General features: G+C 48.9%; 1 protein-coding gene across 2 annotated transcripts in view; it reads left to right on the top strand.

Annotated features, from left to right (window-relative positions):
• Positions 1–18,962, top strand: part of RNF123 (ring finger protein 123) — a 1,761,234-nt gene that overhangs the window by 602,511 nt on the left and 1,139,761 nt on the right. For both annotated transcript variants that reach the window (XM_085625036.1, XM_085625035.1), the window contains exons 21-22: positions 2,814–2,915; positions 9,420–9,526. In XM_085625036.1, the coding sequence (XP_085481162.1) occupies positions 2,814–2,915; positions 9,420–9,526 (209 nt within the window). The remainder of the gene's footprint in view (positions 1–2,813; positions 2,916–9,419; positions 9,527–18,962) is intronic.

Raw genomic sequence — 18,962 nt, 5'->3', positions numbered from 1 at the left:
GTATTACATACAGAAACAAGGAGGCACATATTCTCTCCAACTGTCCCAGCTCGCACAGAACATTTGGAGATGGGCAATTCCCCAGAACATCTACCTGCTAGCAGAACACCTTCCAGGAGTTCACAATCAGATTGCCGATTTGTTGAGTCGACAAACCCAACAGATCCATGTATGGGAATTACACCCCTCAAGTCCTACTCCCATTCTTCCAAAAATGGGGCCAACCAGACATAGACCTGTTCGCCACACACGAAAACGCAAAATGCCCAACCTTCGCCGCCAGGTTTCCCCACCCAGTCGAAGGGCAATGCAATATGGATGAACTGGTCAGGCAGATTTGCGTATGCTTTTCCGCCTCTCCCACTCATTCAATTCGTGGTACAAAAGCTCAGGCAAAGGTCTCTCAAGCTGATACTAGTAGCTCCCACATGGGCACGTCAACCCTGGTTCACAACACTACTGGAACTCTCTCTAGTTCCACACCAAAGACTGCGCCTCTCCCGTCCTTATTAACCCAGAACCATGGAGAAATCAGACACCCGATCCACATCAACTGAACCTAGCGATCTGGCTCCTGAAGTCCTAGAGTTCGGTTACCTCAACCTACCACCAGACTGCATGAATATTATAAAGGAGGCCAGACGGCCTACTACTAGAGCCTGCTACGCTGCAAAATGAAAAAGATTTGCCATTTACTGCACTAACAATGATATACGCCCACTGGATGCATCCATCCAGAACGTCATTTGCTACTTACTACACTTGCAAAGATGTAATTTTGCGTACTCATCCATACGTCTCCACCTAGCAGCATTAGCAGCCTACTTACAAAATCGACAACACTTTTCACTATTTACAGTGCCTGCAATCAAAGCCTTCATGGAAGGTCTTAAAAGGATTATTCCTCCCAGATTACCACCCTCTCCAGTGTGGAAATATTGTTCTCACTAGGCTCATGGGTCCCCCATTTGAACCTCTGCATAAATGCGAACTACAATTCCTTACATAGAAAGTGGCTTTCCTTATTGCTATCACATCCCTTCGAAGGGTAAGTGAGATCCAGGCTTTAACCATACAAGAACCATTCCTACAACTACATCATAACAAAGTGGTTCTTAGAACAAATCCAAAATTCCTTCCAAATGTCATTTCTCCATTCCATCTTAACCAATCAGTCGAGCTACCAGTGTTCTTCCCAAATCCGAACTCGGTAGCTGAAAAGAGCTCTTCATACCTTAGATGTTAAAAGAGCCCTGCTGTATTACATTAACAGAACCAAATCTTTCTGCAAAACCAAACAATTGTTTGTTGCTTTCTCGCCACCACATAAAGGCAACCCCATTTCCAAATCGTGGATAGCCAGGTGGATAGTTAAATGTATCCAAATATGGTACCAAAAAGCTAAACGCACTCTAACAGTTCCCCCTAGAGCGCACTCCACACGCAAAATAGGGGCTTCCATGGCATTCTTAGCAAACATTCCCTTAGAAGATATTTGTAAGGCAGCCACATGGTCTACAACACACACCTTCACTAAACATTACTGTGTTGATGTGCAAGCCAAACAACAAGCTTCTGTGGGTCAGGCTGTCCTTAAAACTTTATTCCAAACTGCTGCAACCGATACAGGTGACCACCGCTAGGGGAGACACTGCTGTATAGTCTATCCTAAGTGTGTGATCTGCAGCTCATATGCCTCAACGGAATATGCTACTTACCAGTATGCATCTGTTCTTGGCATGTAGAGCTGCAGAGCCACACACGCCCACCCACCTCCCCGGGACCTGTATCTGTTCCAGCATTGTCTTAATTAGACATTACACATGGACATCCTTTCTTTATTCTTACACACTCCATCATTTCCCATCATGGCGAAAAACAATCTGAGGATTGAGTGGATGCCCATGCGCACTGTAGTCCAAAGGAGGAGTCACCTATCTCGTGACCAAAAGACTTCTTCCGAAGACGACAACAACCTGCAAGCATCCGAGCCCAACACCAGATGGCGATCTTATCTTAAGTGTGGCTCTACAGCTCTACATGCCAAGAATGGATGCATACTGGTAAGTAGCATATTCCTTCCCCATTTACAGTGATAAAAAGTAAGGTGGTTAAAATAATATTTCAGACCGAAGAAGAATCTCTTACCACCTTAAAAGGTTGAGATAAGACTCCAGATAATATTCTAGTACACTGTTAGTGACATTTGTACAGCGCACATTCTACTCTTATTACAACTTCATAGCACTGTAGTTAGTTAGTCATGACATGTTTAAAAGTAGTGTTATCTTATGTGGTAGGATGGCAAAGACTCAGTAGCATTTGGATCTCTTCAGTTGTACTATTGTTTTTAGGTCCCAATCTTTTGTCAATGGAAGAAAGATGTCTGACACAGGGTTAAAGTGTACCTCAAAGGATTATCATTAGTCTGCCTGTTATCCTAGTTTCTTCACAGTTGTGGCTCAAGTAATACATATTTCAAGACTGTATGCTTTACCATAGGAAAACATAATGTGTCTACCTAAAGTTTATGGCTTTTGGTGGTATTGTGCTTACAGCTAGTGAAAATTAGATTTTTGTTTTTATTCACCACTCCTTTTGATGTACCATAATTCTTAATTTTCTTATGTTCTTTTATTTGATTCATTTTGCATTCCTACCTCTGCTGATCATTTCTGTATATTTCCTTTCTATTTGTGCTGTACATTCTATTCTACTTTATTTAAGCTCTCTCTTTATCTGTGTCATCTCACTTCGTTCTCCGCTTCTTCCACGATGCCCCATTTACCCTTCTTCACTTCATCTCTTTCCAGAAGCATACGTTCCACCTCAGCTCTTCTACAATGGGAAAGTGGAGTACTTTGATCTTCAGAGGCTTGGTGGACTGCTGTCACATCTCAAAAAGACGCTTAAAGGTAAGAACAGTTTTAACCCAGGCTAATGCCTTGATATAAAAACATAAATATGCTTTTTTCAGCTCAGAAGGACCTCCCTAACACTACTCATCATTCAGAATCTGCCAGCACTTTGCTTGTTATGTGACTGTGGGTGTAGCCTCTTACTTCCTGCACAGGCTCCTCTCTCTTTGGTGACACTTATCAAATTTCATGGGTAATAGTTTTAAAAACTTCTGCTACTACTTGCTTTTGTCTGTAAATTCCCTCAGAATAGCGAGTAATCTGAGTAATCTGTCTTCCCATCAAAAACAAGACCGAAAAATGCACTAAGAGCAATTCTTGTTCTCCTCAAGGAAGTGGTCACCATGTTTAGTAAGTCCAGGAGCCAGCAGTGGCACTCTCTGACTCTATAAACAACATCTCTTTTTTTAGCCTGTTCCTCTGTTGGAGATGTTAAATTCAAAATGTCTTTCTCCTTCTGCTGATGTGTAGATTGTGGCGTTTAAGAAAGCCATGCTGGAGAACTTTAAGTATTTTTCGGAACCTTCAGGACGCCCACTGTGCTACAGTTGATTCTGGACCATCAATCTCAGCCTCTCAGGCAGCTCTTGCCCCAGCATCAATCATCAATCTGGAGCTGGTCACCACCAGCCTTTAGGTTTCGGACTAATATGGGCAAGGGTGGCAAATGTAATGAAACATGGGCCAGATGTACATAAAATGCATCTGATAAAAGCAATTTGTGACCGAATAAGATTCGCTATCATCACTGAGAGATGGTAGCCTGCTGGGGTCAGCAGAACACCATATCTGATTGCTTCTTAATAAAGCAATCAGTTTGTAATGCTGCTGCTTTCCTTAACGAAAAATGGGCAGCATTTAAAAAATAATGGAAATCTCTACAAACTTTGTTTAGGAATAAGCAGTGATCCCATGGACCACTGCCTACTCCTTAAAAATGTGTTTGAGACGTGTGCTGTAGAAACACATGCTTTGCATACTGCTGCTGTCTAGTGTTGGGTCCGGATGTTTGCCAGTGGTTTTTCTTCAAAGAAGTCTTTTCCAGTCACGAGGTAAGGTGACTCCTCCTTTAGGTGATAGTGCGCATAGGCATCGACTCCATTGGTAAATTGTTTTTTTTTCTGCCATCGGGTTCGGCCGTAGTTTGCGGTGCTCCGGTTCAAGACCTTTCTTCAGGATCCTTTTCATGCGCAATCGTCTGCATGCCCTCGTCGGTATTGTTTTAAATGCATTTCCCATCCTTCGCGTGTCAAAATCGGAAAACTCTCATAGGATCGAGAAAACGCCAACTGTGGCCTTCGGGACTAGCCCATTTTCATGTAACTTCCACTCAAGGAAACCATCATCGAGCAATCTGCCGATGGAACGGACTCCGTTCCAATTCTGCCCTTGGTGACACTTCAAATAGCCGTGCACCAACTTTCACAAGGTCTGTAACCTGTGCCTGTCTCCGGAAGACAAGGAAGAAAACTGTAACACTTGTTGCTCATTTCTATCTAAAAAGACCCTGCAGGACCGTCGGGCTTGACGAAGAGAAATGCAGTGGCAGAGTATCGAAGACACCCCAGATATCTTCAGAGAAGATATCGAACGGGAAGAAATGGAAGCGTTCGCAGTGGAAAAGGAAGAGCACTACTCTGTATAAGACTGTGATTCCGAACTGGAGATAGAACTGGAGTCCCTCAATGTCCCAGCCGTTCGAGGTGCTGTGAGTACCAAATCCCCTTTGCCCACAAAACTCGTTTCCACCAAACAAAAGGCTTCTGGGCCACCACTGCCATTAGGTCATGGTAGGTATCGAGATCATGGTAGGTTTCGAGGCTCTGCTGCAAATGCCCCGCCCTCGGCTTGCCACTGAAAGCACAAGTCAAGCCTTACGGCTCAGGCTCGAGTTGAGACACCACACCTTCGGCCCCTAAAACTTATTCCGAAGGACATAAAGGAAAAATCTGGCTTGGTACCGAAAATTTCAGCGTTGAAATAGAAACATGCTCCTCAACCTCCGGAGTCAATTCTGAAAACTATGCAGGAAAAGCTAGATCCAAAACAGAACAACATTTATAATAATCCAGACACTGGACATATTTTATTTATAATAATCCAGACGCTGGACATCTTTCCACAAAACCTGTGATACTATCCTCCTCCAAAAGGAAGATTCCTTGTTCAGAAGACACAGGATATATAAATTCCTTAAAAAAAGAAGGGACATGGCTACTAGCCCTCTCCACCCCATTCCTTGTTCAACTCTACCATCTTCACCAGTACCTTTAGTACCAAGTTCAGACCCTCTAGATATTACACCACAGGGTTCTCCTCATACTGATCCTGATGCAAGGGCAGGGGATGATACTTATGGCCAACTACCACCAGATCCATTGAATGATTATAATCTAGTTCCTCCTACAGACACATCCAGATCTATACCCTGCAAAACCGTCACCTCCTTATGACAACACCTCATATCAGGATTTAATTGCCAGGGCACCCACACACCATGGAGTCACTTTACATAAAGAATCTTTAGAAGAAAATTCTTTATTTGAAATGTTGGGAACTACACATAAGACAACACAGTCTTTATCAATGGTAAAAAGCATGATGCACCATGCAGAAGACATTTTTTAAGACCTTGTACACGCACGCATCATAACACCTAGGGTTGATAAAAAAATACAAACCTCCACCATCTGACCCAATTTTTTTTAAGGGCCAGCTTCCATTGGACTCTTTAGTTGTGTCCAATGCTCATAAAAGAACAAATTCCAAAACCTCAGGTGATGCACCACCTCCAGACACAAAATCTAAATTAATAGATGCCTTAGTTATAAGAGTAGCTGCACAATCAGCCAATCATTGACGCATAGCCAATACACAAGGTATTTTGGCTAGGTTTGACAGGGTCCACTCGGACGAAATGGAGGAGTTACTTCAATATCTCCCAGTGAGGAACAGAGGGCAGGAATTAGTGCAGGAGGGAAAATAAATATCTAACTCCTCCATCAGATGTGTGCTAGGCGCTGCTGGTACTACAGCCAGAGGACTTAACACCAGTATTCCCCTCAGAAGACACGCATAGCTGTGAATCTCTGGGCTCAAACCAGAGGTACAACAAATACTAAATGCTCCCTTTGACAAGGAACATCTATTTTGCCCTCAAGTGGATGAAGCACTTGAAAAAATGGAAAAAGACACTGAATTAAAAAAAACCTGTGGGAGCACTTCAGTCACCCTGTGACAGAGGCTCCTTTCGCCACTCATTTTATAGGGGAGACTCAAATAGTACCTCCACGGATGCCGCTGCATCTTCCTACAGGCCTCAAACTCAACCCCTCCGAGGATTCTACAAGGGTGGTTATATAGGAAATTATTTTAAAGGGAGAGGTAAAGGCACACCAGCACTTACCTCTCCATCTCCGAACGAGCAGTGGCTTAATAACAATTCCCCTTGGCCATCATACACCTTTCGGGGGAAGAGTGCACCAGTTTCTTCCCATTTGGCAATCAATAATATCAGACAAATGGGTGTTGGACATTATCCAACATGGTTATAGCCTGGAGCTCACCAGCAATCCTCCCTATATTCCATCTCACATTTACAAACTCTCTAGAGCACCAACAACTGCTCAAACAAGAAGTACAAGCTCTTCTAACAAAAGGGCCTATAGAACCAGTTCTATTACAACACCAAGGGTCGAGATTTAATCACTTTACTTCCTAATCAGCCAAAAAGATGGTTCTCTACGGCCAATATTAGACATCAGGCCTTTAAACCCGTACATACTGTTAGAACACTTCAATATGGTCACACTTCACCAGGTGGTTCAGATCTTAGAGCAAGGTGAGTTTGTCAATACTGAACTTAATGACCCAACACAATGTAAATTTGTGGTTGCAGGAAAACACTATCAATTCAACGTTCTCCTATTCAGAGTCACTAATGCACCCAAAGTATTCACCAAATGTTTAGCAGTAGTAGCAGCTCACCTAGGAAGATGACAAATTCATACCGACCTGTATCTAAATGATTGGCTCATCAAAGCCAACACACACCACAAGTGTTTACAACACACCCAGATTACCATAAATGTTCTTCACAAGTTGGGATTTACAGTCAGTGCACAGAAATTCCATCTTCAACTGTCACAGCTGCAGCCCTATCTAAGAGCTATACTAAAAACTCAAACAGGTTTAGCCTATCCCAATGCAGCCAGTATTCACAGTTTTTAAACATGCTACTACAATTCCAAAGCAACCAGTATCTAATAGTCAGAACTTTCATGCAGCTCCCAGGGATGATGGCATCATGCATTGACATATTGCCTCATGCAAGATTAAACATGCGTCCTCTACAGGAATGCTTAGCACGTCTATGGACTCAATGACAGGGCCAACTAAAAGATCTAGTGTTGGTAGACAGCCGCACCCATCACTCTTTGCAGTGGTGGAACACACAAAACCTATCAAAAGGGCGGCCCTTTATCCAGGGATGGATCCTCCGCTAAGGCGGATGAGCATCATTCCACTGCCTTTCAGCATGCCAAAAAAGGAAAAATAAAATGCTAATAATGCAATGTTATTTTATTTTTCTGTGCCGTGGCAGTTTTGTGGGGTGAAGCTAATCTGCGCAGAGGGGAGCAGTGGTGGTGCCCTCCTAAGTGTACCATGTTCTCCACCCAGGCAGCATTACAGCCTGGTTGGAGAACATTCCCAGGCTCCAATTCCCCATATGAATGCCGAACCACAGCGCTCAGACCTATCACAACGCTGCATTGCAGCGTTGTGATTGGCTTAGGGGAGCCTATCCTGTTTGAACAGAAGCCATGAAGAGGGCAGAGATGACGGAAGAGAGGTGGTGGCTGGCTGGCCGGCCGGTAATTGTTCTTTATTTTTTCTCTCCCCCTTGCCCCCTCTCCCCCACCCCCCCACTACTGCTTTGCAGAAGCAGCCGCAACTACCTTTATCGACGCTGTTCCACAGATCATGCTCACAACAGACTCATCGCTCACAGGGTGGGGTGCCCATCTACAACATCTAACAGTTTTCAGGGTCTCTGTGTCACCAAAATCTCCACATCAACTGGCTAGAGCTTCTAGGTGTTCCCCTACCGCTAAAAGCATTTCCATCTCACCTGATAGGGCATGTTGTCGTAGTCCGGACAGACAATATGACCGCATACTATGCAAACACAACAAAATGATGGACTTAGTGCTGAAACCTTTCAACCACTCACCCCCAGTCACAGATATGGGTTTAATCCATCATTCTTTTGCTCACTATGCCATCCCGGTTTGGACTCAGCCATATACAAATCAGTCTTGACCCTGTTCCTCATGGGAACAGTCTAGCCGAACTGCCAGGCGGGGTCCTCTCCGCACTGGAAACAACCATCCTAGGACCGGTTTCTGGGTTTCACCCCTCATCAGCCAGGCTTGCTTGGATCAATGGGCACATTGAGCAAGGGACCCACTTCTAGGCGGGCATACCCTTGGTCACTTATGGCGAACATAGCAAACACAACAAGATGATGGACGGAGTGCTGAAAGATTTAAACCACTGACCACCAGTCATACATCTGTCCTTGGCATGTAGAGCTGTAGATTCACATGCACCCTCCCTCCTCCCCGGACACCTATGGTCATTGTAGTTACATGTCATACTTAGATGATAGATTTACGTTTAGCATGGACATCCTCATTCTGACACTCTTCTTACACTTTCTCACCAGCCTGTGGTAAAACAATCTAATAAAGGAGTCGATGCACAGTATCACAGAGAGGAGGAGTGACTTGAAAATCTTCTTCGAAGAAAACAACTTGCACAACTCTGAATCCAACACTAGATGGCAAGAGTATGCAGAGCATGTGAATCTACAGCACTATATGCCACGAACAGATGCTTACAGGGTAAGTAACATAATCCTTACGTTGGCTCTCTATTCTTCTCTACTTGGCTCTGAAGAGCCCAAATAAAGGACGAGGAACTGACATTGGTGCGTGAAATGGCGTCTACATTGTTCCATGTTGTCACATCCGGTAAAACAGATGTTCAGCAGTTGAAGCAATGTTGGCACCATCTATTGTTACTGTGCAACTATTGCTGTTAAAAAAGTTTTTGGAACCCATCTGGCACCTGGAGAATAATCAAAGGTGTGAAGCAGTGGCAAGATAGAATATTGACCAGAAAAACTATTATTGAAAGCAAGAAAGTTATTCATTTAAATTGCATAGAGCACGCACAGGTGAAAACAGTACCACTAAATACTCAAAAAAGAATTGACCATTCTAAATAAAGTCTTATGGGAGGAAATTGAAAGACGCACTAGAAAAATTGTATTGCATGACAAAAGGAGACTAAGAATGGAGATGTTATCTAGTAGGGAAAGAAAGATGACTTTCTATTTTGGATGGCATAAACAATGCTATTCATTATTGCTTCTAAACAATAAACACTGGCTGCTAACCTTCCTTTGTTTTCTTTTCATGTCTCATCTTCATGAAGATGACCTTGCTTCCAAAGCGAATATCATCATTGATCCTGCTGAACTGCAGGCTGTGACAATGGATGACTTGGACGAAGATGAGGAGTCTGCTACCTCTACAACACAGGTATTCATTCAGGCCAGTAAGCATTGGATTAAAGTTTGCACAAGAAGGATTGCTGCTTCACTTTAGCAACCAAATCTCAGTGCACCACAATGGAAAGTTAAGTATAGACACAGACCCAAAGTCACAACGATCTTGAAAGAAATATTTATTGCGCAAAGAAATACATTTTATAAGTCTGCACACAGTGATGTTAAGCTGTGTTTAGTAAGGAGGGAGTGTAACCTTAACTCCCTTGTATATTATTGTACATAAACTGTGCATTATACTGAATAGTGATTACATTTGATCTCTTGCTTGGCCAGCCTCATTTCGCTCTTGGTAACCGGTCAAAAAATTCTATTCTGTAGTAGGGGATCTCTGTGTATTGTCATAATCTATGAATAATCCCCGCCCATGTGCGGGGACCCCGGAGCAATCAAAAAATATCTCTTAAGCTGTCCCGCATTTGCAAACCTGCAAAGACACTTAAGAGACAGACAAAATAATACAGCCTAATCACCACAAGGCTGCACTGGCCAGCACTTCCTCTGAAGTGAACACAAAAGCCAAAATAAAGTTGAAATGTCATTTTTATTCACATTTGACATGTTCCTTTATTATCACACACTCCCTTCACCAAAATCCCTTTAAACAATAGAGAGGAAGGGGTGGACAGACAAGCCCTATAGGCTGTCATTATGTGTCTGCTAAAGGGATACCGTGCCTTTAAGAAACTCTCCAGAGACCCCCGGTATCCCAGGATGCACAGCCAACACAAGTTACTTTCAGTTCTTTTTTCCGGCTCCTGCTAGCAGGACCCTGGAGCTTGAGCTCTACCCTTTTGGGTGGTTTAATTGATTAAAATCGGATTGAATTAAAAGTGGTTTCATTCGACGTCTAAAGCCTTTGTCTACTACTGCCTGCAATCTGGAGCAGTTTTGGCCCACTCTCAGCATGGCTTTATTCGATAAATGCCCTGAGTGTGGGAGGAAGAAGGCTAAGACGGACCCACATGAGGTGTGTATCCTCTGCTTGTCGCCCTCACATGTCCCAGCTGCCTGTGACATCTGCAGCACCTTTTCGAAAAGGACCCTGAGGGACAGGGAGAAGACTCGCCTTCAGGGACAGGAGAAGCAGAGGACCGGTGAGACTTCAGGGCGTGGAGGGTCCCATTCCCCCTCCTCCGCCCATGCTTCAGCCCCTGGAGGGACCTCCGGGCAGAGCAAGGAGCAGAGACGGCGCCTACCGGCTGGTAGGTCGCGTTCGACGTCGAAGGCGACGACGTCGACGGCAAGAGAGAAGGCACCGGTATGTTCGCCGTCGATCCAGGGCTCTGGGTCGCGGCAGCCTCGGCGTTCGACGTCGAGGGAGGGGCCGGCGAGACCCGGGACCGGGTCGCCGTCGCAGGTGTCACGGTCGACGTCCACAACACATCGACGTCGTACCGAGCCCCATGGACTGCACTCGCCGCCGTCTACCCACGGCTCGACGCTGACGGAGTCGACGCCGAGATCCCGGCGCCCGCCGTCGAGGCGGAGGCGGTCGACGCCGAGACGCAGGTCGACGTCGAGACACCAACGATCGACGTCGAGACACCAACGATCGACGTCGAGACACCAACGATCGACGTCGAGACACCAACGATCGACGTCGAGACACCAACGATCGACGTCGAGACACCAACGATCGACGTCGAGACACCAACGATCGACGTCGAGATACCAACGATCGACGTCGAGATCGCAGCGGTCGACGCCAAAGCACCGGCGGTCGACGTCGAGACGCCAGAAGCCGACGTCGAGGAGACAGTCGACGTCGAGGAGGCATGGGTCGACGTTGAGGAGACTTGGTTCGACGTCGAGAGGACGATCGACTGCGGGGCGGCACTCGTCGTCGAGGGCGAAGAGACGCCGTTCGAGGTCGACGTACAGTTCGACGTCCCAGACATCGGGGAATACGTCCTCGGTGATTACGATCTCCAGTCGGGGATCGGGGAGGCGCGGACGTTCGCCTTCGGTGGCTTCCCCGCGGGACAGGCCCGCCAAGAAGAGGAGAGTGGCCGCGAGCCCGGACAATGATGATGGGGGCTCTCCGGCTAGAAGTGAAGGGGCTTCAGACCATCTGACCCCGCTGCGTACCCAGCGGCCGCCTTTGCCTCCGGTGCCCGACCTTCCACCGGCGCCTCCACCGGTGCCTGCACTGCCTCCTCCTCCTCCGCCTCCTCCTCTTCCTCCTCCTCCTCTTCCTCCTCCACCTCCTCCGCTGCCTCTGCCCGTGCCTCAGCTGCCTGCTTCACCACCGCAGCCACCGCCTCCTCCCCCGAGGGTTCCTCCCCGGCAGAGATCTCGCTCTCGCCCTCGCAGGCGATCACGGAGTAGGCGCAGATCCTCCACTCGCTCTGGACATGGTCGACGGAGGTATCGGTCTCGTTCCAGAGGGTCGAGGGGCACGTACTCTTCGGGGGCTGGCAAGTATTCGCCCTCGCTGTCAGAGATGCCTCCTACCCGCGTCTCTCCAGTGGATGACATTGCCACGTTCCAGGAGGTGTTGCTGAGAGGGGCTGCGAAGTTGGGGATATCAGTGACTACCCCTATTCCCACTACTTCTGTGATTTTTGAGACTTTGCATAAAGTACATCTGTCGCGCCCCCTCCTCCCGCTGGTCCCAGGACTGGAGGAACCTGCGATGGAGGTGTTCTTAACGCCTGCCGTGGTGAAGCCGGCGCCCTCGAGACTGTCAAAGAAGTACAGGGCTCCTGACTCGGATCCGGCGTTCCTCAGAGTGGACCCCCTACCGGATTCTGTTATCGTGGCGGCGGCTCGTAAGCAACACTCTACGACGCCTTCCTCCACGGCTCCCCCGGATAAGGAGAGTCGCAAAATGGACTCCTTGGGGAGGAGGATGTGCTCCACGTCGGCTACTACGATGAAGGCCGCTAGCGCCTCCGCTCTGTTGGGGCGCTATGACAGGTCTCTTTGGGACTCCCTGCAACAGTTCGCGGCCTCCCTGCCCAGAGACAAGAGGGAGGATTTTCAAGAGGTGCTGAACGAGGGCATGATGGTCTCTAATCAGATCATCAGTGCGGCGGGGGACGTGTCGCTGCTGGCGGCCCATGGGTACTGCCACGGCATACATATGAGGAGGCATTCCTGGCTGCGGCTGACTCCGCTCAAGCCGGAAGCGCAGCAGAAGATCGCCAATCTAGCATTCTCTGGCACGACGCTATTCGGGTCGCATGCGGATGACGAGATGGCCCGCATGAAGGCTGAGGCGGAAACTCTGAAGGCGGTGGGGCTGGAGCGGCCTAAGGAGCAGAGGAGGTCCTTCCGTTCCTCGGGCAGGCGCTACACCAAGCAGAGGGGCCAAGGGCGTCAGTCGGGCCCCCAGCAACAGCCCCAGCAACAGCAGCAGTACCAGAGGCAGCCCTTTCAGAAGCGCCAGAGGGGCAGAGGCCAGCATCAGTCCTCGGTGGGGAACAAAGGCCCGTCCGGGTCGAAGCCCTGAAAAGTTACTTCCCCCTCATCCGTTACCCGCTCCGGTGGGGGGAAGTATTCAACACTACCTGGCAGAGTGGAGGACAATAACACAGGACAAGTGGGTGCTGAATATTGTTTGCAATGGCTACTGTCTTCGTTTCACCAGTTCGCCTCCACAGATTCCACCAGTGCGCTCCTCCAACATGGTGCGGGAGCTCCAGCGGGAGGCGGACGTTCTGTTAAAAAAGAAGGCGATAGAAGCTGTTCCTTTGAAGCAAAAAGGAAAAGGTCTCTACTCACGGTTCTTTCTCGTAAGAAAAAAAGACAAGAACGAGTTCAGGCCTATTCTGGATCTGCGTCAAGCAAACCGGTGGATCCGCCGAGAAAAGTTCCGTATGTTGTCCCTGCATCAGATTTACCCTCAGTTGCATCGAGGAGACTGGCTGTGCGCCATAGATCTGCAGGACGCTTACTTTCATGTGCCGATCGCACCAAAGCATCGCAAGTTCCTGAGGTTTCTGGTAGGCAACAACCATTACCAGTATTCCGTACTCCCGTTTGGCCTGAAGTCTGCGCCACGGACGTTCTCCAAGTGCATGGCAGTGGTCGCGGCACACCTGCGGAAGACCAAGGTGTTTGTGTACCCTTACCTGGACGACTGGTTGATCAAAGCGTCCACTTATCAGGAAGCCCAGTGCCATTTCAACAGGACGGCGGCTTTGCTTCACCGTCTGGGGCTGCACATCAACATGACGAAGTCAGTGCCGATCCCTGTGCAGTGTCTCCAGTACTTGGGGGCTTCAGTCAATACCTTGACCGCAAGCGTGTGTCCTTCGGAGGAGAGACGCTTATCGATCCGTGGGAAGGCTCTGCATCTCATCTCAGCCCGCTCTCCTACGGTGAGGACGGTGTCTTCATTACTGGGGTCGATGGCTTCTTGCATCTTCCTCACCCCCAATGCACGTCTGCATATGAGGCCCCTGCAGGAATGTCTGGAGGATCAATGGGACCAGAGGAGGGGGCGTTGGGAGGACAAGATCCAGTTGTCTCAGCACGCTCGGCAGTCTCTGAAATGGTGGTGTTCCCCAGAGAATGTCTGCAAGGGGACTCCTTTTCACAAGGACATTCCGGCCCAGACCATAGTGACCGATGCGTCTCTCCAGGGCTGGGGAGCGCATTCGGGCCCTCTTCAGATTCAGGGGATATGGTCGCAGATGGAGACGACCTACCATATCAACTTTTTGGAACTCAGAGCAGTACACTTGGCCTTGAAGGCGTTCCATCCCTCCTTCAGGACGTCCTCCCTGCTGGTTCAGACGGACAATACTACGACCATGTATTACCTCAACAAGCAGGGGGCTCCCGGTCACGCACCCTGTCTCGGGAGGCACAGGCGATCTGGAACTGGCTGGTGGCCAGGAATCTGACGATCACGGCGACCCACCTGCCGGGAGTGCAGAATGCCCAAGCAGACGCGCTCAGCAGACTCGTTCAAGAGAACCACGAGTGGGTGCTAAACGACGACGTGCTAAGAGACGTCTTCGCAAAATGGGGCACTCCGGATATAGATCTGTTCGCTACGGCAGAAAACAGCAAATGCCGCGACTTCGCGTCCAGGTACTACCAACCAGGGACGCTGGGGAATGCACTATGGATCAGCTGGTCCAACAGCTTTCTCTACGCCTTTCCACCCATTCCCCTGATTCCGGCGGTGCTGATCAAGCTGTCGCAATCCAGAGCCAGAATAATCCTGATTGCTCCGGAGTGGCCGAGACAATGGTGGTTCACCGACCTTCTTCACCGGTCTGTTCTGCCACACCGGCGCCTGCCGTGCCGGCCGGACCTCCTCACGAAGTTCGGAGGGCAGATGGTTCACCCCAATCTCTCGTCCTTGAGTTTGGCAGCATGGCTCCTGAGCTAGTGCAGTATGTGTGAGAAGTTGGCCTGATGTATGATGTCACTAGTTATAGTGAACACCTTATATCAGTCCAAATACCCTTATGGTGATTGGTTGTAAAGTCAACCTTATAGACCAGCTATCCTAGTGGTAGCATGGACAAGAGCAGTCTTAGGCTAAACTCTGAATGGCATGTGAAGCCAGCTGTGATACCATATATAATCCCTTGAATACCAAATGAAAGGACACCACAACAGATATATATATAAAATAAAGTGTATTTATTCTAAGCAAACCCTCAGCACTCTTTATGAGTTTAGAGGTAAGTACAATACAGTCTTATTAATGCATACAGTAAGTCACACAGGTAAGTAATACAGTTAGGCCCTAGGGGCCACGCAAACCATATACTAAATAAGTGGTATAAGAACCACTGTCACGGAAATAGAATAGGCCTAGGCCTAGGGAATCGCTGGGGCTACACTACACTAGCGTTAGTTAGGAAGTGGGAGGCCCACGGGATTCGTGTGCAGAGTGGAAACACTCACGCGTAATGCGTAAAAGTCAATAGCAATGTTACAGTTTAGAAATAGATAGATTTAGGACACTTCCGGAGTAGCTAGGAAGTTGAGACTTGAAAACTAGACACTAGGATAGTCACTATCCTGATGAGCACCGGAGTACCCAAGTTACCTAGCCCACAGGCTGCGGGTGCATAGGGGTGAAGATGCGTCGTTTTCGTCGTCGACTCCTATGGATGCCTGAAGAAAGATGCTGACAGGCAGTCAGGGGAGAGTGTCCGGTGGATCCCAAGGCTGGGATCAAGAAGAGAAGAAACCTGCAAGCAGAGGGGACAGAGTCAAGGTCACTAGCCAGTGACCACGTGGAACCAGGAAGGAACCAGGCGATGTCGTGAAGAGTTGCAGGTGAAGGTGAAGCTTGTCGCTGCAGCCAGGAGGACCAGGAAGCGTCGAGGACGACCAGGACCAGGAGGCGAGCTGTCCCACGAAGGCTCTTGCTGTCGGCGGCGTCGAAGTTGGACTAGGACTCACCAAGCCTTGGCAAGCGGAACCCACGAAGAACAAGGGACTTGCTTCTGGTGCAGACCAGGAAGGTCTGGGGTGCTTCTTCTTTGCAGAGAAGCGGGAGCCAGTCTGGAGGAGCCAAACCAGCGCAGAAGATTTCAGGGAGCGTCGTCACAGAGGCCACTAGCCAGCGGGCAAGCAACCGGACAGACGCGGCAAGCAGGAAAATGCTGAAGGGCCCCACGCAGGACTCGTGGAGTGTGGGGGGCTGGTCTTCGGTGCAGATGGTGCTTGGGGTTGGGGCTTCTCAATCCCCGGTGCACAACTTCGAGGGTACCTCAGAAGCTGCGCTGTAAGTTACTAGCCACTTTTCCCAGGTAGCCGGTCCCACGTCGCTCGTCGCCTCCACGGATCTCAGCTCTGCTGCAGATGTGGATGAGGGTCGGAGAAGTCTGGAAATCAAGGCTCTGGTCGGGCTCTGCAGTCGGTTCCTCGTCGAACGTTTCACAAAGCAAAGGGTAGTCTCTTGATGGTGCCTGTTTGCACAGGGTAGCCACTCCTTGGCTACAAGGGAGATTCTTCAGTCTTCTTCTTTCGTCGAATGTCGAAGGTCCAGAGTTTCTGTTCAGTTTTGCAGGTTCAGGATAATCTAAAGTCTTTAGGCCCAACTCCCACTCTTATACTAATCTGGGGGGCTGGGATACCTGCTAGGTCACGCCTTATGGGTGGGACCTGGGAGGGGGTGGTTACACCCACTTCCCTTTGTCCAGTTTCGCGCCAGAGCTGGGGCTGGAGTGCCCCAGCGCCGGTTTGAACTGGACTATGCAAGGAACACCTTGTGTGCCCCAGGCATGTCTCATTCCTTTCAGCCCACCCTGCCCCAATACACTAAAGGCTGTCTGGGGAGGTGCTAGCACCTCCCCAAGCAGGAAACCTATTGTCCAGGCCTCCCTGGCTGGGATCACTCCCAGCAGCAGGAGGTCAGACTTGTGTCTGTGGCAGCAGCATCCATTTTGTGATGCTGAGGCTTTGGTTAGAGATAAACAGCAAAGTAGGATTTTAACATGTCTCTCCCTCTAGAAGGGAGGGATAATATCCTCATCACCAGAAATGGTATGGGGGTATTATTCCAAAGTGTTAGACACCTTACACGACATGTTTTGATAAAGCCAAACCATAGTTACCATAACCGTTTAAGATTATAAGGCACTTTAAGAGTATATGGTAGGCTATATCATAGAACAGCTATAAGGACATGGTTCCGGAAGCTGCAGACAGGCTCAGCTCATGCTAGAGCACCATCTCACATGTTACCAAGCACTCTGCCTCCAGGATTGTTAAGGCCTGCCATAGGAGTGACTGATAGGTACACATGTGTCTATATATAAGGTAGGTATAGGAATACTACACCTAAGCAAGGGGTGATTACACGACCTTGCCCCAGCTGAGTGATCAGCCAGTTGTGTCTGATTGGAAGGCCAGACCAGGGGTGGCATAATACATGCTGCAGCCCCTGGGAGGCCTAGGGTACACCTATGCCCTGGGTACCTAGGGTACACTATACAGGGTCCAATAAGGTGATCCTTACCAATTGGGTATGTACCTAGGGTACATGGAGTCCATTTTACAGAGAGAGCAGACAGCCTGAGACCCTGAATGGCAGGATCTCAGGCCAACTAAGTCGAAAAACCAGCTAGACACTAGGCAAAAAGTTGGGGGTAACCATAGTCAGATATCCACCTTCCTACACAACCCCCCCCCCAAACGAAAGGAGATAAGGCTGGCCTTGACAAGGTAAGCCTCTATTGCCTGAGTGGCCATATAAGGAAGAACCAGCACTGGCATGGTTACCCCCTGTCTCATGGTCCACTAAGCAATCCCTCATCCTAAAGATATCATAGGGTCTCCACCATAGGGAATCTCTACCTTTGGTGTGTCTTTGCAAAGTAAAAGGCTGGTGTTGAGATGGAGTACTGAAGTGAGTGTCCCCAAAGTGAGGCCTCAGCTTCCTCCAATCATCCTCCACCATGGATGCCTTTCTTTCTCTAACTGAGTTGCACTGTGCTCTCAGGGTCAGCCTCTGGCTACCTAAAGCTGGAGGCTGGGTCCCTTTTGTGGGCTTACTGGAGGGACAGGTCAGGTTTGGGGCCCTAAGGTCCCATGTTTGCCTGTGCCCAACAGAATCCCTCTGGGGGAGGTCCCTAACTACCTGTGAAGGGGATCCCTCAGGAACGTTTTTACCCATCACCTGGCTAGGGCAACTAACCAGGCAATCCTCATTCTTTTGAAGGGGGGGTTCTTGTGGACAGGGGCCCTCTTGGGGTCCACTGGCCTCCCTGACCTCTGCAGCCCTGGGCTGACTGAGGCAGGGTAGAGAGAGGCAGGCTACCTGCACCAGACTGGGTCCCACCTTGGAAGGGGCCACTGACATCAGAGGCTCTGCCAGGCCAGGCCTGGCTACCTCTGGGGCAGTTCCTTCACAAGGGGTGAGGTCAGATCCCTGAGGAGGCTGACCCTTTCCTAATGTCTGGGGAGAGGGAGACTTTTCTTCCTCCCCACTACTCTCTGTTTGTGTGGAGTGATCCATAGTTTCAGGCTTCACTACACCTATATCAGTCTGTGTGGGCTGAGACCATTACAGCCTTGCCAACCTTTTCAGGAAGGCACTCAGTTTGTGTTTGAGCTGTGACTGTCACAGCTCTGCCAATTTCTACAGGGAAGTCTGTCTGTGCCTGGGCTGTGGCTACCACTGCCCTTCCAACCTTTTCAGGGAGGAAAGCTACTTGGACAGGGGTTGTGACTGGCACAACCCCACTACCCTTTTGTGAAAGGCCTACCATTTTAGAATGGGTGTCTTGTTCAACTCCAGCCCAAGCTGAGAGTTCTAAGTCATTCCCCAGTAAGCAGTCCACAGGCAAGGTTGGAGACACTGCCACCCTTTTAGGGCCAGTGACCCCTCCCCTGCTGAGACATACCTCTGCCATGGGATGACTGTTCTGTTTGCCATCAATGTTAGTTACCTGGTATGAGAAACCAGGCAAAAGCTGCTCAGAGGGAAC

Source organism: Triturus cristatus, chromosome 9, assembly GCF_964204655.1.
Source record: "Triturus cristatus chromosome 9, aTriCri1.1, whole genome shotgun sequence".
In the NCBI taxonomy this organism is placed as follows: domain Eukaryota; kingdom Metazoa; phylum Chordata; class Amphibia; order Caudata; family Salamandridae; genus Triturus; species Triturus cristatus.
The sequence above is the reverse complement of the archived record's forward strand: the minus strand, read 5'-3'. Positions and strand labels throughout refer to the sequence as shown.